The sequence below is a fragment of the Danio rerio genome, chromosome 11 (genome assembly GCF_052040795.2).
Source record: "Danio rerio strain M-AB ecotype USA chromosome 11, GRCz13ab, whole genome shotgun sequence".
NCBI classification, from domain to species: domain Eukaryota; kingdom Metazoa; phylum Chordata; class Actinopteri; order Cypriniformes; family Danionidae; genus Danio; species Danio rerio.
The window spans coordinates 4,700,834-4,725,000 of record NC_141031.1 but is presented as its reverse complement, the minus strand read 5'-3'; the positions used below and the strand labels follow the sequence as shown (position 1 = coordinate 4,725,000).

Genomic DNA, 24,167 nt, shown 5'->3' with positions numbered 1-24,167 from the left:
TGCGAGTGACTGTCTGTCCCAAGCAACGATTTACAAAAGCTGCCCTGAAATAAAAAAAAAAAGCAAAAGCCCTCGTCCGATTTTGACCGCGTTTTCGGTTTCACCGCATTCTCGCCCCGTCGCTAACTCGTTCGCTTTTATTCGAATTTTTAATCTTTTCATAATTTTTCTGTTTTTTATCTTACCTGATTTCTGGAACCGCTCTTCCCCAGACTCAAACCCGGTCGTCGTCGCTGCGGCCGGCTCCTCTTCCTCCTCCGGGCCTCCGCTCCGCCGCCATAACACTGTGAGCTGAGCGGACAAACTGGTTGCAGCGGGAAAGCTCCCCACACGGAGGTGAGCCGTCACTGCCGACGAGTGCGAAGAAGAGGAGTGACGTCACACCGCCCTCTAGCGTTCGCTCAAAAAAAAAACGTACCTCAGGCCACGTAAATCGCGGCCTCCAGAAACGTCAGCAGGGATACGTTTTCGGAATGAGCCTGGGTTGGGAAATAGGCAAGTGATGTTGAAACGTTACATCCAATCAGATTTAAGGACAGACTAAATGTTCTGTAGACCATTACAAAAAGTTCCTGCTTAAATATAACTCATACTTGGATGATTTCTAGAGGGAACCAGGCTTATTTGCATGCCCTCGGTATAATTGAGCCACATGAGTATATATTTCTAGAGCGCTGTTGAGTAACAGATCTTCATTTTTGACAACTCTAGTGATTTCTATTTCCAAAACTAGTCTCATGGCAGTAGGGCCATGCTACTGAAAGCTCTACATATCTTTGCATCAAAATGTTGCATAGGCTTTTAAAACATGAAAAGGGCCATACGGATTCCAGGGAAAACTATATTGCGGCCATTCCCTGTAGAAATTAAGAGGTAAGAGAGCGACCACCGACGTTCCCACAGGACTCCATAAACAAACCCACCTGCTCCGTTCATTATACATTCATGCCAAAAGTCATTCTATATCAGAAGGAGGAAAAAACTAATAATAACCAGGTATTTTAAAGAGAAACAGCCAGGCGACTTTATATCTCAGGCCGAAGACTTTTCTGGAATCAAATAAGGGTTCCTGGGCGCACCACAGGGGACAGCCGCTGCTGGATGCTAGATCGGCGGCCAGTGGACACAGCTGAGGAAAATGAAAAATGATTTCTGTGAAAGGTTAGCTGCCATCATCCTCTCGGCCCGTCTCTGCTGGCGCCTGTCACTCTCCATACACCCGCTAACCTGATTCACAGCAAATAAAGACAGAACATATTCTCTCTCTGCTTTCGAGAGCCTGTGCAAGAAGTAAGAAGTGGAGGTAGATTGAAGCAGACAGACTAAATAGCTTTTTAAAAACCTTCTCTCTCTGTCTCTCTCTACGTATCAAACAAAACATGAACCACCCCTTAATCCTGTAACTAAGTGAAGGCTTAATCTTTATCTCAAACCTCCTCTGCTAAACATTTGCTTGGGTATTGGGAATAATAGAAGTATCTTGAAAAACATCTAGTAAAATGTTATTTACTGTCATCATGACAAAGATAAATAAATCAGTTATTAGAAATGAGTTATTAAAACTATCACGTTTTAAAATGTGTTGAGAAAATCTCTCCGTTAAACAGAAATTAGGGAAAAAAAAATAAACAGAGGGCAAATAATTCAAGGGGGCTAATAATTCTGACTTCACCTCTATATACACTCTCAGAAACAAAGGTACAAAATCTGGGGGTGGTATATTTTCAAATGATACACTTTTGTGCTGCACAGATGGACATTAATACCTTTAGGGTACACTTTTGTCCCTTCAAGGTTTACTTTTGTACTTTTAAAGTACTGTGAGGCACACATTTGTACATTTAAGGCATTAATATGCACCTTTAATGACCTATTGGTCCAAAAAAATTAAAATCTTTTAAAAAGGGACGGGATGCAGTGACAGATTTTGTACCTTTATTTCTGAGAGTGTATATTCTGCATGGATAAAGGTAACAACATGCTTCATCATGCATCCAATTCAGAGAGCGTAGGCACTCTAACTGGCCACTTTATTAGATACACCTTGCTGTTACCGTATTGAAACATATTTTGGTCCATATATTAACATGACAGTGTCACATAGTTACTGAAGATTTGTCAGCTGCACATCCACAATGTGAATCTCCAGTTTTTCCCCAAAAGTGCTCTACTGGTTTGAGAACTAAGTGACTGTAGAGGCTATTAAGTTGATTCAACTGAACTCTCTCTCATCCTCAAGAGACCAGTGTGAGATGATTTAAGCGATGTGGCCTGAGGACACTGTGGTCATATGAAAATATCCTACAATCTCAGAAATAAAGGTACGTGAGCTGTCACTGAGTGGTACCTTTTCAAAAGGTACAAATTTGTTGCTAAAAAGTACATATTAATACCTCAAGGGTAAATACGAGTACCTAAAAAGTACAAAAGTGTTCCTCTTAATTTTTTTTTTGGATCTTTTCAAGAGTTCACACTTAGCTCATGATTTATACATTGGCATGCTGTCCCGGGAGAGAGCCCTGAGCTCAAGGGATCCTCGAGCCCAAGAGCCCAGGCTCAGGTCAATCTCAAACTCCACCACTGGTGAGGCCAAGGCGAAATTCCTGAGAGTAAGACATTATAAAAAAGGTTTAGGCTTGTTTTATTTATAATATATAGCACATTTAGATGGTGGGAGGAAACCGGGGAACCCGGGGGAAACCCACGTGGACACGGGGAGAACATTCAAACTCCGCACAGAAATACCAGATGGCTCAGCGAGGACCCAACCCCATCGGTATTCTTGCTGTAAGGCAACAGTGCTAGACACTAGGCCACCATGCCGCCCATTCTAAATAAAGGAGGAAGTAGGGGAGGAGGGGGGTTTCTTCTAGACGAAGATAGTTGTAGAAAGGAAATGGAGGATATATATAGTGACTTGAGATCCTTTGATTGGAGGATCATGATTAGCTAATGTGGACCAGCTGGGTCAATCATGAGCACATGCTCCTCTCGAAATTACTTTAAAATTAAACTTCACTTTGAGTCATACGGACTCTTTAAGTACAAATGTGTACCTTTTGAAAAGGTACCACCTCATTGACAGCTCACGTACCGTTATTTCTAAGAGTGTAGAGTTGTGAAAATCCCACTAGAACAGCAGCTTCTGAAATACCAATACCAACCTCTCTAGCACCAAAATCCATGGCATGTTCAACATTTTTTTTTTTCCTATTTTAATGCTTAGTTTGAACTGTGTGAACCCGAAATTGCTGAATTTAATGTTATTATATTTTGAACTGAAATGGAATAGTAGCTTGAGGTCGGGTTTTAATTTTTTTGCTCCTCCACTCATCTCTTACTTGCAGCAAAATGACGGTTGGTGGAGTGTGGCTAAGCATATTTCATCATCAAAATGATGAGAGAAGGAAATTGCGTAAAGCTTGTCATTTTTTTTTAGTGGATTAACTTGTACTGATTAATTGTTAACCTGTTTAATTGTTTATGCGTGTTAGTAAAATATGCACTGTATATTTAGATCCCCTGCTAATTGTAGGTGTTGCCATGTAACTTGTGATTGCCCAAATAGATATATATTCATTTATTCATTTTCCTTCAGCTTGGTACCTTATTTATCAGGGGTCGCCACTGCGGAGTGAACCACCAACTGTTCCGACATGTTTTATACTAGTACACCAAAAAGATGGAAGTTTAGTATTATTATTATTATTATTATTATTGTTGTTGTTGTTGTTGTTATTACTATTAATATTAGTGTTATAATTATTACTATTATCATTATTATTATTATTATTATTATTATTATTATTATTATTATTATTATTACAGTTATTATTATTAATATTATTATTTTTATTATTATTATTATTATTATTATTCATTCATTTATTCATTTTCTTGTCGGCCTAGTCCCTTTATTATTCCGGGGTCGCCACAGCGGAATGAACCGTCAACTTATCCAGCAAGGTTTTACGCAGCGGATGCCCTTCCAGCCGCAACCCATCTCTGTGAAACATCCACACACACACTCATACACTACGGACAATTTAGCCTACCCAATACCACATGTTTTTAGAGAACATGCAAACTCCACACAGAAATGCCAACTGAGCTGAGGCTCGAACCAGCGACCTACTGCACCCCTGCATCACCCTTATTATTATTATTATTATTATTATTATTATTATTATTATTATTATTATTATTATTATTATTATTATTATTTTAGTTGTTATTATTATTGTTGTTGTTGTTGTTGTTCTTGTTGTTCTTGTTGTTGTTGTTGTTTGACCCTAAAGTATTCCCCTTGGTGAATACAGTTTACATGGTCAGCTAGTTTAGATGAAACATTAGCGCACACTGCTTACACAGCTCGCCACCTTATTGTCAGACTTGATGAAGAGATTCAGATATAATTTATTCTCCCACCTATTTCCCTCCATCACCTTTTAATCCCACAAGCTAATACTTAAGATTAATTGCACTATGAGGACCTTGCCCGCAACATAATTGGCTGTTAAACTCATGAATATGTTAATGCACAAAAATTCCTAACACGATAAGGGGAAGAGAATCATATAGGTCCACTTTTAAAGAGTCTTGAAGCTGATTTCGAGTTATTTAAATGAGGCGGAGAACGCTTAGGAAAACGAGTGGCATTATCCTCCTCCTCCTCTTTAAAAAAAAAAAAAAAGAAAAAGCCTGCGGTGGACAGGAGGAAGTATTCTAATCAGCTGACTTTTGACATCCCTTCTGCCAAGCGCAGCGTTTCTCCGGCTCGGCTTTGTTCTGGGATGACGGCTCTGGCTCCCGGGCATTTATAAACCTGTGGGTCACTTCTGTTAGCGCACAGTAGGAGCTTTGAAGATGAGAGACGACATCCAGAGGAAAACTCTAGCTTTATTGTCAGTGAGCACAAAAGACTCTACTATTTTTTTGGTGGAAGTAAGGAAATAATGAATCTCTCTGCCTGGACCGTTAGACGTATTACTCGCATACTAATTTTCCTGCAGAAATGGTGTAATTAAAGACGATTAAGTGTTTAAACCTGCGTGGCAGGAGAGCCGAAGGTCTGGCCGCTTAAGGAGAGTTTTAAGTGCTGTGTGCAGAGAGGCATGAAGGTGCCGGAGCTGTTATCAGATCTCCTGCCTAATCGCAGCGCTCATATGTAGCCAACCTGCAATTAGAGCTTCATAATGGCCAAGGTGTTATCTCTGCCAGAAGCGCTTCATTTTAGGGCACTTTTAGATTAAAGTTTCCCAAAGAATAGTGGAGATTTTTTTTTTGTCAAATCATTCTAGCCGCTCGGCTTTTGTGCTGCTGAGTATTGTAGTGGTGCTGTGGTACTTTGCTGCTGTCGCATGGTAATCTCGTAGTACTTTGACTCCTAGTAAAGGGTCAGGAAACGTGTGTCTACGTTTTCTCTTTTGTATATTCGTATCATGGATGTTGTTCATTTGCTACTGAATGTGCTGTACTTGTAATGTTTCCATTTTTTTTTGAACAATCTCTTTATTATCCTTTTATATTGGTATACCGGGTTGGACACCCTTTTGCCTTCAGAACTGCCTTAATCCTTCATGGCATAGTTTCAACAAGGTACTGGGAATGTTTCTCAGAGATTTAGCTGCACATCCCTAATCTCCCGTTCCACCACATCCTAAAGGTGCTCTATTGGATTGGGATCTGGTAACTGTGGAGGCCATTTGAGTACAGTAAACTCACTGTCATGTTCAAGAAACCAGTCTGAGATGATTCAAGCTTTATGACATGGTGTGTTATTCTGCTGGAAGTAGCCATTAGAAGACAGGTGCACAGTTTAGTTCCAACCCTAATTAAACACACCTGATCAAACTAATTGAGTCCTTCAGGCTTGTTTGAAACCTACAGGTAAGTGTGTTGGAGCAGGGTTGGAACTAAACTGTGCAGGGCTTCGGCCCTCCAGGAATTGAGTTTGACACCCCTGCATTAGAAGATTGTTACACTGTGGTAATAAAGGAATAGCAACAATATTCAGGTAGGCTGTGGTGTTGACACGATGCTCAATTGGTACTAATGAGCCCAAAGTGTGCCAAGAAAATATTCCCTACATCATCACACCACCACCAGCAGCCTAAGTTGTTGATAAAGACAGGATGGATCCATGCTTTCATGTTGTCGATGCCAAATTCTGACCCTACTATCCAAATGTTGCAGCAGAAATCGAGACTCATCAGATCAGGCAATGTTTTTCCAATCTTCTGTTGTCCAATTTTAGAGCCTTTATGAATTGTAGCCTCAGTTTTCGGTTCTTAGCTGACAGAAGTGGCACCTGGTGTGGTTTTCTGCTGCTGTAGCCCATCCGCCTTAATGTTGGATGTGTTGTGTGTTCAGAGATGCTCTTTTGCAGACCTCAGTTGTAACGAGTGGTTATTTGAGTTACTGTTGCTTTTCTATCAGCTGAAACCAGTCTGGCCATTCTCCTCTGACCTCTGGCATCAACATGGCATTTTCGCCCACAGAAATGCTGCTCACTGGATATTTTCACTTTTTCTGACCATTCTCTGTAAATCCTAGAGATGGTTTTGCATAAAAATCCCAGCACATCAGCAGTTTCTGAAATACTTAGCCCAGCCTGTTTGGCACTAACATCCATGCCACATTCAAAGTCACTTAAAACAGCTTTCTTCCCCATTCTGATGCTCGCTTTGAACTGCAGCAGATTGTCTTGACCATGTCTACATGCCTAAATGCAATGCGTTGCTGCCATGTGATTGGCTGATAAGAAATTTGTATTAACAAGCAGTTGGACAGGTGTGCCTAATAAAGTGGTCGGTGCGTGTGTGTATATACGGTATATATCTTATAAAGATACATAAATATCTTTGTTTTTCACTCAGAGAAATTGAACAAACTTTGGGGGGTGGGGTGATTGAACGTGAGTAAATTTCATTATAATTTTTGTATGAACTCTCCCTTTAAAAACAACCAAAATAAAATGAACAGATTTGGAGGGCAGAAAAGCGAGCACAGAGAACATGTAATGGGTGTCACCCATGTGTTTTTTTCCTGTATACCCCCCTTTTTTGAACTCTTTGTCTGAACCTCATCCCTGCTGAGTGAAATCTCTTCCCAGCCCTAACCGTTTCCGACACCTGCCCTGACATGCCTTTAGTGCCAGCGTGGAGCCTGTCAGCATCAGCCTGCCCACCCTGGCTGCCACCCCAGAGCCAGGCATGTTAATCCGGGCTTCGGCCAATGCCAATTAACTCTCCTACCGCCCCCTCCGGTTGTGCTTTATAGCAGAAATAGAAGCCTCAGTTTCTGCCCAAGGCCAGTCCGATTCAACCCTGGCTGATGATTCCACAGCGGGACGATCCTCCCTCGCCAAGGGCACCGCTGGCCTTTTATTGCGCTCAATCCCTGACTAAACACTTCTGCTTTGTTTTGGGCATCCATCCCGTGTGTATTTCAGCCACAATTCTGTTTTGATTAGTTTTCAACACCTGACATGTTTTTCATTTGTTTGTTGGGTGAGTTGCGTGTCTTTTATTTCACTCTTTTCTTTTTTCATTCTGCCCTTTTCAGAGGATCAAAGATGCGTGTCTGTATCATTTATTAAATCTGCGGGATTTGTTAGATATTATAAATAAAAGAGAATAGTTAGAATAGTGTCTGTGTGCATGTGTATGTGTGTGTCTGTGGCAGCTTTATACACAGGCTGTAAAACTAACCTTGTTATGTAGTAACCTTTTAATAAGCCATTAGATACAAAACACTTTATAATTTTTGCTTATGTTTAAATAAAACAAAGAAATTGTTCTTGCAGGACTCCCAGAGTTCATCAATATTCTTTGGATTCATCTTCAATGCCTCCTCCTTCATGCTACCTTAGACATGCTCATTAATGTTCATGACTGGTGACTGGGCTGGCCAATCCTGGAGCACCTTGACCTTCTTTGCTTTCAGGAATTTTGATGTGGAGGCTGAAATATGAGAAGAAGCGCTATCCTGCTGAAGAATTTGCCCTCTCCTGTGGTTTGTAATGTAATGGGCAGCACAATTTTTTTGATACCTCAGGTTGTTGAGCTTCCCCCCCGTGAAATACGTCCCGGGAGGTACATATGGCTGCATTTAATTTTTTTAAGCGAACGCTACGGGGCGGTGTGACGGCGTTCCCTTTTGCGGTTGCCGACTGACCGCTTACCTCCGTGTGGAGGGCTTTCCCGCCGCAATCAGTTTGTTTGGTCAGCTCATCGTGTGCGTAGGCGGACTTCAGATGCACAGAGGAGGAGTTTACAAAGGCGTCCGGGTTCGAGTTCGGGGAAGAGCGGTTCCAGAAATTAGGTAAGACAAAAAAATAATTAAAAAAATAAAGCGAACAAGATCATAACAGGGTGAGAACATGGTAAAATCCACCGGCCCTACAGGAACAAGTTTGGTGACCACTGGCGGATGAGCTTATACATACAGTTCAAGTAATATTAGCAAACAATACATATTGTCTGCTGCGCTTCACATTGTAGAATGTTCTCACCTCATGTCTGAATTATTTCCTAATATTTCATCTGTCTGTTGTCAGTTATTCTAGTTTTATCATTTACTTTATTCCTGGAGGCTGTATGTGTTTGCGGTAATCCGCTACGGCAGAGGTTGAAGTGCTTTAGCCAAGAGCCTGTCATTTACACGCCTCGCTTGAATGACAATAAAGTTAAAATATACTATTCAGTAGCTCGGAACCCAAACAACAAAATGAAATGACTCTCGGCGGTGTGACTGACACGTTGAATTGATTGGTGTGAAAACTGGCTGACAGTGTGAGGAGAGGAGAACTATAGTGTGTCTCTCTGGCAGGTGTATTGAGCAAGTGAAAGCGCCACAAACCAACTCAATCCCTTCATCAATACAGTCCTGTGAATTAACATGCTAATTAGCTGCTATCAGATTGCGCGTCGCTATCACAAACTGACAGAATGAATCAGCTCATAAAGAATGCAATCTAAAAGGTGGAGGCGTCCATGTGTCCCTGAAGACGGATGTATGAAGTGGTGAGGAAAGGGATGTTTAGGGCAAGCGGATCACAAGAAGAGGCTAATCAAATTAAAGGAGTAAACACAAGCTTTTCACTGGCTGTTAAGATTGACATCAGTCTAACTTAAAGTTGTTGTTGTTTTGTTTGTTTGTTCACAGCACAGTGTACTTTTCCTACTACCCAGCAGAATTCTACATTGTTGATTTTTGTGTCTTATTGAATGAAATGTTTTATCAAACATTCACTTTGTGGACTCATGGGTGTGCTGGTCTAAAAAGAGGTGTGTTAAGGTGCATTGATAGTGCGTTGCCACTTTGAGGAAATGAAATAGACCGCACCATTGACCAACTAAAAGCTGGTCAAGGGCTCTATTTTAACGACCTAGGCACAAAGTCTAAAGCGCATGGCGCAAAAGCATTAAGACCGTGTCTGAATCCACTTATCCTATTTTAAGGACATGAAAATATGCTCTGTGCCCCGGTGCATGGTCTAACAGGGTTGAGCTTATTCTCTTAATAACTTTGGTGCACTATTTCAAACACTAATAGGTGTGTTTAGAGCATAACGTGCATTAAACCAAGTAGGAGTCTCGTCTCCCATTTCCTTTTAGAGTCAGATGCATCATGCAATGGCGCATTTGCTGTTTACATGGTGGACTTTGTAAGTGGAAAAACTGAACGCTTTATTAGCGAGAAAACAGTTAAACAGAACATCTGCAGCGCGAGGATAAATAATGAGCCTCCTCCATTTAGCCTCTTTACTTTCTCTTTACTTTTACTTTTTGCTCCTTTACTTTCGTGGATAAGGAAACACACTCCACTGAAGACATTCATTGGCCTACATTTAATTTGGTTTGCTAAACACAAAGATTTGTTTCAAAACTATTTCTTAATTTTGTTATAATTTTAACACAATAAATAAATTAACAATAATAATGAAATGTGGTCAATCTCCAAAACGGACAGGCAGACAAATCTAATTGCATTTTTATTAAAACAATCAAATATGTAAATAATAAGGAAAACTGCTAATAATAATAACTATACAAATGCAAATTGTCATGAATAAACTGAAAAAGCCCCCGAGATGAGTCATGGATGTAGTGTTTTGTTATGTTTATGTAGAAAATAATAATTTTTGTAAAATTTTAATCTTTAATTTATTTATTTTTTTCATATGTAAAGATATTTGGGTAACACTTTATAATAACTACACACTATAAATCATTTATTAAGCATTAGCATCTAGTGAATTCATTATCTGTTAAGCATTAACTCTACATTAATAAGTGTTAGTAAGCAGTTTATAACTGCAGCGACAAATGCTCTATTCTTGACTTACAAACATATTTAAAGTGTGTTTAATAATTGTATTTTCATACCTTATAATGATTTATTTTTCATGCCTTAATTAAGTATCACATTATTTACAAACCAGTTGTATTTAAGAGTAGTTGAGGGTTTTTCGGATTATTCAGAATGAGTTAGTAAATGATTTATAAACTATTGAAATTAACGTTTATATGTCTTATTATTCAGGCATATATTAATGGTTACTATGTATGTTAATAAATTCTTTATTAACTCAACTTCACAAAGTTTTGTGACCTAATCTAAAGTGAGGACTATTTATGCTTTATAAATCCTTTATAAATGACAAATAAAGGCTCAGTTAAATTCTAAACAGGAAAAATTACATTATTCATTCCCATTCATGTAAAGATACACAAACGAAACTGTACTTTAAATGAAAAATACATCTTTGCAACCTTATCTAAAATAAAATCACTGTAGAGTTTAAACATTGCATAATATTATATTGTTAAATTATTATATTGTTGTTGTTTTATCCAGTTTTATGTTGTATTTTGACACTCCTGTTATTTGGCAATGTTTAAACTTTATATTATTTCACTTTTTAGATAAGATTGCAAACATTATTGTTCATTTGATTCTGAGCCTTTATTTGTCATTTATAAGGGATTTATGAAGCATAAATAGGCCTCACTTAAGATTAGGTCACAAAACAGTGTGAAGTTGAGTTAATAAAGCATGTATTAACATACATGGTTGGTTGGTTAATTGATGTGTAATTTATTAGTTGGTTGGTTGGTTGGTTGGATGGCTGGCTGGTTGGTTGGTCAAAACATTTAGATTATTTTAGGGGCCTAAAATAATTTAATATTAAAATTGATTACTTATTTATTTATGTATTATAATGTATTGTATGTATATATATATATATATATATATATATATATATATATATATATATATATATATATATATATATATATATATATATATATACACAGTTCAAGTCAGAATTATTAGCCCCCCTAAATTAATTGACCGCTTGTTTATTATTTTCCCAATTTCTTTTAATAACTCATTTCTAATAACTGATCTATTTTATCTTTACCTTGATGACTGTAAATAATACATTACTAGATATTTTTAAGACACTTCTATACAGCTTAAAGTGACATTTAAAGGCTTAACTAGGTTAATTAAGTTAACTAGGCAGGTTAGAGGAATTAGGCAAGTTATTGTATAACAGTGGTTTTTTCTTTAGATTATCGAGAAAAAATATAGCTTAAAGGGGCTAATAATTTTGTCCCTAAAATGGTTAAAAAAAATTCAAAACTGCTTTTATTCTAGCCGAAATAAAACAAATAAGACTTTCTCCAGAAGAAAAAATATTATCAGACATACTGTGAAAATGTCCTTGTTCTGTTAAACATCATTTGGAAAATATTTAAAAAAGAAGAAAAAAAATCGAAGGGGGCTAATAATTCTGACTTCAACTGTATATATATATATATAATAACCATAGGCTTAAAAATTTGCATAGCTGGAATGAGTTCTGTGTAAAATATTCTTGCAGCCGAGTGTTAAATGCTCATTACTGCAGGGTAACTTCTATATTTTAATGACAATTCAGTTTGTTGCAAATGTTGTTCAACAGATTGCGGATCGATGTCGGTTCGGTACATTCGTTCTGAAAAGTGACATGCATACAAAGAGCAAGGTCACAACAAATCCTCGAATGGAGATGGAGAGAGACAGAATAAATGAACTGAATGTAATCCAAATAGCCTGCAGTATGTGATTGTGACTAGAAAATCAATGACACTTAATAAGTAAACAACATCCCTTAAATGTAGCCATTGACATTCTGACAGCTCAGATTTGAGCCAAGGCTTTTTTTTTTACCCCTCACTCTCTTTCTCTGGCCATCACAGACACTGGATTTGTTTCTGGTGCTGAAAATACTTCTGCATGATTTATGTTGTGTTCGAACTTTGCTGTCCAGTCACTCAATGACTTAATTGGTTGCTTAGCAGGTATTTCAGACAACACAACAACATCATTATCAACACAATAAACTGATGCGGGACTTACAGGTCAATGAAGAAAAGTTTTCATCGTTTCAAATACAACTGAAGCATTGGTAAAACAAGATTTCTTTCTTTCTTTCTTTCTTTCTTTCTGTTTTTGGCTCGTTCGTTTGATCTTTCTATTTTTGGCTCAATTCGTTGTTCTCTCTTTGGCTTGTTAGTTTTTTTGTTTTTTGCCTTGTTTTTTGTCTTTTTTTTTTCTTTGGCTCGTTTGTTTAAGTCTTTTTTGCCAAATTTTTGGTGTCTTTTTTCTTTCGTTTAGTCTTTCTTTCTTTGGCCTGTTTGGTCTTTTTGCCTTGTTTTTTTGGTGTTGCTTTCTTTGGCTCGTTCGTTTGGTCTTTGTTTGGCTCGTTTGTTTGCTCTTTCTTTGCCTCTTTTGTTTGGTCTTTATTTGGCTCAATTGTTTGGTCTTTCTTTCTTTGGCTTGTTTGTTTGGTCTTTGTTTGGCTCGTTTGTTTGCTCTTTCTTTCTTTGCCTCTTTTGTTTTGTCTTTATTTGGCTCAATTGTTTGGTCTTTCTTTCTTTGGCTTGTTTGTTTGATCTTCCTTTTTTGCCTCGTTTTTTTGTCTTTCTTTCTTTGGCTCATTTGTTTGGTCTTTCTTTGGCTTTTTTGTCTGGTCTTTCTTTGGCTCATTTGTTTTGTCTTTCTTTGGCCTTTTTTTCTTTGGCTTATTTGTTTGGTCTTTCTTTGGCTTTGGCTTTCTTTCTTTTGGCTTTCTTTGGCTTCTTTGCCTCGTTGGTTTGGTCTTTCTTTTCTTGCCTTATTGGTTTGGTCTTTCTTTCATTGACTCGTTCGTTTGGTCTTTCTTTCTTTGCCTCGTTTGTTTGGCCTTACTTTCTTTGCCAAAATTTGTTTGGTCTTTCTTTCCTTGGCTCGTTTGTTTGGTCTTTCTTTCTTTGACTCATTTGTTTGGTTAATTTTTATTTGCCCTGTTTGTTTAATGTTCCTTTTTTTTTTAATCAATTGTTTGGTCTTTCTTTCTTTGGCTCGTTTGTTTGAACTTTTTTTCTGTGGCTCATTTGTTTGATCTTTATTTTTTTGGCTTGTTTGTTTGGTCTTTCTTTGGCTCGTTCGTTTGATCCTTCTTTCTTAGCCTCGTTCGTTTGGTCTTTCTTTCTTAGCCTCGTTTGTTTGGTCTTTCTTTCTTTGCCACATTGGTTTGGTCTTTCTTTGCCTCGTTGGTTTGGTCTTTCTTTGTTTGACTCGTTTGTTTGGTCTTTCTTTGGCTCGTTCGTTTGATCCTTCTTTCTTAGCCTTGTTCGTTTGGTCTTTCTTTCTTAGCCCCGTTGGTTTGGTCTTTCTTTCTTTGCCACATTGGTTTGGTCTTTCTTTGTTTGACTCGTTTGTTTGGTCTTTCTTTGTCTCGTTTGTTTGGTCTTTCTTTCTTTGCCTCGTTGGTTTGGTCTTTCTTTCTTTGACTCATTCTTTTGGTTAATTTTTATTTGCCGTTTGTTAAATGTTGCTTTTTTTATAATCATTTGTTTGGTCTTTCTTTCTTTGGCTCGTTTGTTTTGTCTTTCTTTCTCTAGCTCATTCGTCTTTCCTTTCTTTCTTTCTTTCTTTCTTTCTTTCTTTCTTTCTTTCTTTCTTTCTTTCTTTTTTAAATAGATAAATAAGTGTATAAAAACATATTTTGTATTTATTTCAGCAACCACAGGTGTCGTTATTTTTACTGTACATATATATATTTTTTTCAAAGTAATATTTGTGTGTTGCTTTCAAGTTTTTTAGTTTTAGTTTACTTTTTACTAATCACTTTTTACGGTGTCGATATGCTGTTCTCAATCTCTGCTGTTTGGTGAAATCTTGCAACTGAATAATTATAGTAATATTGTAAAAAGAAAAAATTTAAAATGAAGTGTTTTCAATATCAAAGTTGTTGAATGAAAGTCCAAGGTTCCATAAAGCAATTTAAAAGTATTAAATCGTAAGTCACAAAACAATAAATGACTGTTAATTTATGGATATGGGTGGAACAATGGCTCAGTGGTTAGCACTGTTGCCTCACAGCAAAAAGGTTGCTTGTTCAAGTCCTGGCTGGGAAGGTTGTCTGGGCCAGTTTGCATGTTCTCCCCGTGTTGGTGTGGGTTTCCTCCATGTGCTCTGGTTCCCCCCTCAGTTCAAAGATATGCACTATAGGTGAATTGAATAAACTAAATTGGCCATAGTGTGTGTGTGGGTGAATGAGTATGTATGTGTGTTTCCCAGTACTGGGTTTTAGCCCGAAAGGCATCCACTGCATAAAACATTTTCTGGAATAGTTGGTGGTTAATTCTACTGTGGCAACCTCTGATAAATCAGATAAGCCGAAAGAAAATGAATGAATGAATGAATGTTCCACTAAAGAAAGAAAAAGTCACCTACATCTTAAATGACCTGTGGGTGAGTAATGTAAATAAACATGACATTTTCAATTTGGGGTAAACTATTCAGTCAAGATCTTTGGACACTGGGACTTTTAGATCAATGTAGTAGTTTGTCATATCTTAGCAAAACAAATTTTCCCCTAATTACTTACGTAAGTCAAAACAAGTTTATATCTGTATGCCTTTCTGAACTTTAACAACAGAATATGAGTGTATTATTCATGTTCTGCCCAACACAGAGGGCAAAGATTGTATGAGGATTATTAAAACCACCCCCAGAGAGAAATGAGCTTTGAGAACGTAAGTGGCTTATTGAGACTGACACCAGCCAAACACCCACACACACATACACGCACACACTTCTGAGGAGCCTGCTGGGACAATTATTCACAATTAACAGTCACGCTGGTGCCCAGAGAGATTGGTGTTTGATTTTTAGCTGCGTTTTTTGGACTGTTTCATGTCTGAGCGGATGATCTACAGCTCTCCAGACCTTCATTAATCAAATATTGATTCATTCCTTCTGCTTATTAACTGAGAGTCCTTCAGAAGCCTTTTTAGGAGTTCTCTGAAACTGACAGCTAATGAATATATATTTCAATATATATATAAAAAATAAATAAATAAATAAATAAGTAATAACTACTCATACTACTACTACTACCACTACTAACACTAATAATAATAATAATAATAATACTAAAAGAACGTAACAAAATAATAAATAAATAAATATATATATATATATATATGTACTGATACTACTACTTTTCCTGAGGTGGGTTGCGGCTGGAAGGGCATCCGCTATGTAAAAACTTGCTGGATGAGTTGGCGGTTCATTCCGCTGTGGCGACCTCGAAATTATAAAGGGACTAAGCCGACAAGAAAATTAATGAAAGAATAAATGATACTACTACTACTACTACTACTACTAATAATAATAATAATACACATAATCATAAATAATAATAATAATAATAATACTAAATGTTATTATTATTATTATTATTATTATTATTATTATTATTATTATTATTATTATTAAATGATTGAATGAATGAATATATACTGATAATAATAATAATAATAATAATAATATAGCCAATACTACTACTACTACTACTACAACTACTTCTACTACTACTACTACTAATAATAATAATAATAAATAATAATAATCACGATAATAATAATAACGACAAGAATAAGAATAAAAATAAACAATAAATAAATAAACAATGATATTATTATTAGTGCTGTTGTTGTTGATGATGTTGTTGATGATGTTGTTGTTGTTGTTGTTGTTGTTTTTATTATTATTACTATTATTATTATTGTCATTATTATTATTATTGTACATTGTATGTAAATAATTTATATATAATTTAACTCTGTAAATGATAATTAACTTTAGATAAATTTTATATGTTTTTATAAAATTTATTTTTTAAAAATATATTTTTATGTTTATATTTTTTTATTTAAATAAATGATTGTTCAATATTCTGAGCGTATGATCTACAGCTCTCCAGACCTTTATTAATCAAATATTGATTCATTAATTTTGCTTATTTACTGAGTCCTTCAGAAGCCTTTTTAGGAGATTTCTGAAACTGACAGCTATATAGCACATGATAAAATGTGTTTGTCCAAACTGTAATTTGTTGTTTTGAAGATATTATGTGTGAGGATAATAAATCAGCCAGGTAGGAGTGTTGCTTATTTTAGTTTAAACAACGAACCGTGTTTATGAGCAGGACAAGTGAAGATAATTTAAGAGGAAATCATTCCTAAATCAATTTGTCCATAAATTGTGCTGCTAAATTGCATGCGACTTTTTACGTAATAATAGGTTTATGTACAATTTACACAGACATTGTGTTTTGTTCCCACAGGAACAAGAACCAGTTTATTTGTATGGTTGTTTAATAAAAAATATGTATATGTAAAAAAAAGTGGTAAATTTGGTAAAAATAAATAAAAATTAAATAAATAATAATAATAATAATATTGTTATTATTATTATTATTTTATTTTTTTATTATTATTTGGGGGTTTATTATTATTATTTGCATTTATTATTATTATTATTATTATTATTATTATTATTATTATTATTATTATTATTGTTGTTGTTGTTGTTGTTGTTGTTTGCATTTTTGTTTGCATTATTATTTTAATTATTATATGCAATATTTGCAGTATTATTATTACAACAACAACAACAATAATATTAATAATAAAACATTATTATTATTATTATTATTATTATTATTATTATTATTAATATTAATATTATTATTATTATCATTATTATTATTATTATTAGTAGTAGTAGTATTAGTATTAAAAATAAATTATGATATAAAATATGTAATAATAATAATAATAATAAGAAGAAGAAGAATACTAATAATAAAATTAATAATAATAATAATAATAATAATAATAATAATAATAATATTAATAATATAATCTTGTGGTTGTTGTTTTTATTATTATTATTATTATCATTATTAATTGTTTTATTATTTTTTATCGTTTATTGCATATACTTATATTATAGTTTAATTTAATTTAATTGTGTAAATAATAAACGCGTCTATTCTTTTTGTTGATTTTTTTAAAAAGTTTAAATTAATGTTACCTTGTCTTTTTTTTTATAGTAGTAGTAGTTTTGATCATTTATATTAATATTTACCGCATCTAAAGCATGTATTTGTGAAAGATGTTTAATGTCTATTTATTTTGTTTGATTATGTGTAATTGATCTTATTTTTGTGTGAGTTGTTTTTTCTTCTTTGAAGTTTGGACGCTGTAAAATCACTGAATATCATCTTTACAGGTTTCTGTATCATCCTCTTATTTCATTTGAAGTGTGTCATTAATCACTTCATTTGATTCATCATCTGTATCTTTGTCTTTTGATGAATTCTTTACCCAGGATGAAAGCTTCGTTTCGTTTTCATCTTTTTATTTATATATTTCTGATCACTTTTTTTTTACCTGATATTTATCGAAGTCACAAGGTAAAATGTTAATCTGCTTTGCCTGAAAATAGTTGCTCTCATTTTAATGATCAAAACAGAGAAACTTCAAAAGCGTGAAAAATGAACTCCCCTTTTTTTGTAAGAAAATTGGTACATCCCTCGTTCAACCTCACACACTTTTCAGTTTACTAAGCTGCTGCATAAATCCAAGTCAAGTAATGAGGAGTTGTTCCGAATTGCCAGTGATTGCAGTGTTTCTTTACTTACTTTCTTTATTTGGTTTGTTTGTTCTTTCTTTCTTATTTTCTTTCTTTTCAATGTCTTGAACACCCTATTGCTGTATACTGTGGGTATACGGAAAGTATAGACCCCCTTAAATTTTTCACTCTTTGTTATATTGCAGCCGTTTGCTAAAATCCTTTACGTTCATTTTGTCCTCATTTACACACAGCACCCCATATTGACAAAAAAAACACACAATTGTTGACATTTTTCCAGATTTATTAAAAAAGAAAAACTAAAATATCACATGTCCCTAAGTATTCAGACACTTTGCCGCAACACTCATATATTTAACTCAGGTGCTGTCTACCTCTTCTGATCGTCATTGAGATGGTTCTACACCTTCATTATAGTCCAGCTGTGTGTATTTTACTTTTTGGAATTGATTAGGAAAGCCACACACTTGTCTATATAAGACCTTACAGCAAACAATACATGTCAGAGCAGATGAGAATCATGAGGTCAACTCCATATCATGTACAAGACTTTAAATAAATCAATGAAATCTTCAGGATACTTCTGAGATAGTGAGGGTCCCTCCCGGTTCTGTCTTTCATCCACAAACCGGTCACTTTCTTTTTCACTTTCGGGTGGATGGTGGCGTGATCGCTATAGTGCGCCAGTTCAGCTTGCTCCGTCCCTGCTTTAAGGTAATCAAAAATCACTGTTTACATGGTAGTCTGGACTCTTAATCAGAGTATTGTCTTAATCATCTTAAAATCGGAGCATTGGTGTCCATGTTCGTACTCATTGAAAGTGCCAGATGATGTCGCAAGCTGTCAAAGAGAGTGCATTCCTCTGCCTTTAAATTGTTCCCATGAGCCCTCAAATGTGTCATTAAGTTTGACGTATTTCCCTCTTAAACGCAACTTTTGTAAAGCATCTGCTTCACATTGCTGTGTCAGAATCCTTGCTTGTAAAATACGCTTTAGAACGCTTAGTTTAGGCAAATTTGATGAACGTGATCATGTTGATCTGAGAGTCGCTCTTGCTCACCGAATGCACTGACCTGCATGTGTTGCATGCGTCCGTTCACTACGCAACAAGAACAAACGTCTGACATCGCCTGTTCGTATTCCTCAAAGTTGTTCAGAATTAAATGTTTAGAGATGGTGTGACAACGTGTACCTATGTTTGTCTTTGATGCACCCCTTGATGCTTCGTACGTTCTTGTAGCAGCACCAGTGGCAGCGAAATTAGGCACCGAAATTCATATGCTGATTCAGTCTGGTACATACCGGTTACAAAGATACCCAACCCAGGCTCATTCTGTAAACGTAGCCCCGCAGACGTTTCTGGAGACCGCGATTTACGTCCCAGGAGGTACATATTTCTGCAGCTTTTGTTTTCACGAATCCGCAAGAGGCTGCTGTGCGCGTGCTTTTTCACATCTCGAATGCCTCTTGCGGGCTCGAAAATGGCGCCGGAGGCCACTGTCGAGCGACCGTCTGTCCGACTGACTGAATGATTGACTATCCTCCTCTCCCTCATCCTCCTCCTTCCCTAAATGCAAGCAACGATTTACAAAAGCCGTCCAGAAAAAAAAAGCCCTCTGATTTTGACCGTGTTTTCGGATTTCACCACATTCTCGCCCTGTTATTCACTCGTTTGCTTTATTTTTTGGATTCTGTTTTGTCTTATCTGATTTCTGGAACCACTCTTCCCTGGACTCGAACCTGGTCGTCGTCGAGGTCGGCTTCCCTCTGGGTCTTCGCTCCGCCGATGTTCACGATGAGCTAACCGGACAAACTGGTTGAGGCAGGAAAGCCCTCCACATGGAGGTGAGCTGTCAGCCGGTGAGCGCGAAGAGGAGTGGCGAAAAAATTAAATGCAGCCATACGTACCTCCAGCAACGTAAATCGCGGTCTACAGAAACGTCCGCGGTACTATGTTTTCAGAATGAGCTTGGGATGAAGATACCGGTGCTATAATGGCACCGGGCTTCGGTACCCAACCCTAAATACAACTGGATTACTCTTATTTTTTTAAGCAAAGTCAAATCTTTAGGGCTTTTAAGGTATCAGGCCTCCTCGCTTTTTAAAATAAAGACTCACACACTTTTCAGTACACTAAACTGCTGCCTAAAATCCGAGTCAGGTAATGAGGAGTTGTTATAACAACTTAATTACTCAGACGGCAGTGTTCAGACAGTTCCGCATCGCGTGTGATTGCAGTGTTGACAGATTTCCTCATGATGTTTAATTTAGAAATGTCAGTCTCCTTCATATTTATGAGCTGTGCAGGTACCGGCTGGTTTATTGCCAGCTCAACCACATGACCTTTCTGACTCCATCACTCGACACAGCGTTACGTGTTTACTGCTGCAATGCATGATGGGAATTCTGAGTGGGCACGATGGGTTCAGGGGGTAAGAGGTGTGTGCGTATACGCTGCAAACCCACCTGCATCATGCATACTTGATTTGTCTTCATCGCCATATGGAAGACCTTTAAGCAAAGACGTCTCATGAATATTCATGCTGAACAAATACACACTGATGAGCCAAAACAGTATAATAAACTCTGGGTCGATTACTTATGTAGTAAGCAAACAATCGGTTTCCATAATCAACCCGTTTGGTGACATGACACCTGGGTCAGATTGCAAATGGGTGAGAGTATCTCAGAAATGCTCTTGGTCAGCAGTTTGGTCTGAAAAAAAAATCACATTTTGTGACAAGTTTTTACAGATTATGCAACATTTTTTATTGGTTACCAATAAAAATATAAACACAAAACTCACATCTTGATTTATTATACATTTCTGCCTCCATGATCCACTGATCTTTTTAATTTGCACTCAAACAAACATAGATTTAACAAATAAAACTGATGTAATTTGATTGCATTTAGAATTCCCATCCCATTTTGTCCCTCTGAATAAATTGTGATAGTTTCTAGGGTACTTTTGTATGTATACAGTAGGTGAGAGTTTAATGTGGCCATTACCATGTACCGCCGCCGCTCTAAAGCCCCATTCACACGGGGCTTCAGATCCAACACTTGACTGAAGGCGTGTCTGAAGTTGGGGCTGACGTGATCATCATAGCAGCGTCAGCCAATGAAATTTAGTCAGCAATAGGCCACTGTCTAGCTAGTATATTTGCATACAGCGATCTGATTGGCTGACTCTTTAGCCTGCGCTTAAAAAGTTGAGCTAGTCCCAACTTCTGCAGCGAGCAATGTCTCCGAAGCGCCGCCAACAGATCCACAATGCAATTTGGCAACGCCTGACATCACCCATTCAAAGTTAATGGGAAGCGTTGACGCTGACGCCCCGTGTGAATGGGGCGTAAAGGAAAAAGAACTTGTTTTTTAGGTATGGCCGTAGTTTGCAACTATGCCACCAGGTGGCACAAAGGGACGGGATGCGAACAGACAGAAATAGCCTATACATTCTCTGTAAATACTTTGCGACTTGTAAATAAAGATAAACAATGAAACAAAGCATTATAATTCCTTCATTAATCAATAAAAAGACAACTAGGCTACATTATTTAAAGGAATAAAGAACATCAAATAACCTTTGGGGGGACGTGCTTTAAAACAAGTCCTCTATATGCTTCAGCACCAAAACACTAGTTGCCATGATATTGTGTCGGTTTATTAAATAAAAGAATAATCTAGCCTAAATAAAATTAAACTGAAATATTCACAGTTTTAGAGAAGCTTATATTAACTGAAGGAAGGATATTTCTGGTCACCAGTATCATAGAATTTAACTAATTGGATCTGGCTTTTTCTACATTTAGGGCGTACTCACATTATGTACAGTTGCCTTGAACTGACGCTTGTCCCCCGTCCCGTCTCCCCCGACGGCCCGCACTCACATTACATTCGAGTTTGGGCACACTTACGTCATCGATGATGTGCAGTTCAGTAAGCGCTCTCGCTCATCACAGTAGAGATTTCTTTAGTTATATGGCTTTAGCCGTTTGGGATGCAGTGACACGCCGTCAAATATTTCGTCGAACAGATCAGCCACTTTTAACGCTCATAAACAATCATAAAGTCCTTGTTCTGCAGGAATTAGGAGGTTTGCTGAAGGTGCAGCTGTCGTGCAGTGAGGGGTTTGCGTCTTTAATGAACTACGACAGTTTGCGTTCATTTAACAGGAAGAATGATTAATAAATCCATATCAAACAGTCCCTTAAATGTCACGTCTTGCTTTCATTTTCGGGCTCAGGCAAGTTTTGCACTCACACACAAACGTACCGCGCCAAAGCCCAAGTGAACCGTGCCCAATTCAGAGCACTCACACTTCTCAAACAATCCGGGAACGGGCCTGGGCACGGTTCCAATAGCATAGTGCGAGTAGTCCCTTAGATATACAAAGTTTGGAAAATGAAACTGAAATGCCTGGTTTTAGACCACAAAAATTGTCACTTATTTGAGGCTTCTTCACACCGTCACTATCCAGGATGTGGGAAAGACATTAAAAGTGGACTCATCAGGGAACAATACATGTTTCACATTGTTCACACCCCAAGATGTTCACTCCTGTCACTAATGTATCTTTTTTGCTGTGTTCACACCAGACGTGTAACACATGGATAAATTGCGCTATTCGTGCGTAAATAGCCGCGTGAACATTTAAGGTTACTTGCTTCATTCGTACATCAAATCCACTTCATTCGCACGTCAATTCCGCTTCATTCGCACATCAAATCCGCTTCATTCGCGCGTCAAATCTGCTTCATTCGCACATCAAACCTGCTTCATTCGTGCGTCAAAATCACTTCAGAACAGACTCGGACTCGCGTGATGGGCAGGGCTTCTGTCTGCCCGGTGACTCTAGCTTCATAGCTAAATGGCTGACATGGATTTTATTGATGAAATAACTGTTTATGTGCTTTATGAAGGCTGAAAAACAGTGTCGATACCAATGACTGTAAAAAATATGGACGACGCGACAGCCCCTTTTCCCATTGAACGCCTTGAGGGCAAAACGCCTGCTTGACGGGCACAAACTGTCGCAAAACACTGCTGAAATTGGAGCCTTGACATGCGCAGAAGGACAGTCTGATGGAGCCAGAGGAGGAGCCGCGAAAATGAGCGGAGTCGAGCTTCCAACCAAACGCTTTATGTAAAATCAACCACGCCCCCCGAACTTCTCAGCATGCGTTTGCGGTCATATCAACACAAATGGATGTAATAACGTTAACAAATATAAGGGGTTTTATATATTCAATCGCGCCAGCTCCGGGCCGCAGCGCATAACATACTCGCGGCGTCGCGGGTTGATTCCGGCTCGCATGCGGCCTTTGTAAACAAACTGTTTACAAAAATGAAGATCTGCACCTATTTCAGCACAATAACCAGTGCCTTAATCCACCAGAACCATCTTTCAGGACAATTTATTGCAAATGTAATACATTTTTTTATTTGGGCTCAAGTCTCCTTCATTAACACGGAGGAGGCGGGCTTTATGACTTGTACTGCAGCCAGCCCCCAGGGGGCGATCTAACGGCAGAGACCTTCACTCAAACGCAGGCTTGCGGCACACTTGGTCGATACATTTAGGGCCATGTCTGAGTCCACTAGATAATTTCAGAGGTGCATCCAGCTCTGTGAGCTCATAAACTCCTCCAGAAACTGAACCTGGATGATGGAGGCTTTCAGCGGTGCTTCTGACTGAGACCAGCCCAGTTTGATGAACTTTTTGTCTGTGTCGGCTGGAGGATTTCCCCCGGGACTCCAACAACAGGTGTACGTCACAATCACGCCCCCACAAGAGCAAGCTACAGATTGGTTAACGCGGCGCAAATGTCGCTGAAGTTCAGACTTTCGAACTCAAGCAATTCGCGCGAAATGCGCGTCAGACGCACAAAACGCTCAATTCGCGCTGCGCCATTTGCGCGTATTGCGCCATTCACGCCACGCCTTTCGCGCAATTCGTGTCATTTGTGTCGCGCCATTCGCGTGTATCGTGCCACAGGATGTCTATTCGCGCATTTGCATTGACTTAACATGTAAATCACTCGCTTGACGCGCTTTCCGCGTCTGGTGTAAACGCAGCATCAGGACTCTGCCACTTTGATCTTGTTAATTCTTGCTTTGGTGGCAGATTGCAGATATTAGTCTTTTTTTGTCTTATCGAAAATAATATTATAGGAAAT

The 24,167-nt window shown here is 37.5% G+C and overlaps 1 protein-coding gene across 9 annotated transcripts in view; it reads left to right on the top strand.

Moving 5' to 3' along the window:
* LOC137490698 (bis(5'-adenosyl)-triphosphatase-like) overlaps positions 1 to 24,167 on the top strand; it is a 746,092-nt gene that overhangs the window by 397,220 nt on the left and 324,705 nt on the right. For 4 of the 9 annotated variants that reach the window (XR_015502292.1, XR_015502294.1, XR_015502293.1 and 1 more), the window contains exons 1-2: positions 7,305 to 7,511; positions 7,808 to 8,325. The exons of the other annotated variants lie outside the window; for them this stretch is intronic. Coding sequence is in view for 1 of the 4 variants with exons in the window: in XM_087273182.1 (XP_087129308.1) it covers positions 8,258 to 8,325 (68 nt within the window). In the remaining 3 variants the exon portion in view is untranslated. Of the gene's footprint in view, positions 1 to 7,304; positions 7,512 to 7,807; positions 8,326 to 24,167 lie in introns of those variants that run through there. 9 annotated transcript variants of the gene reach the window in all.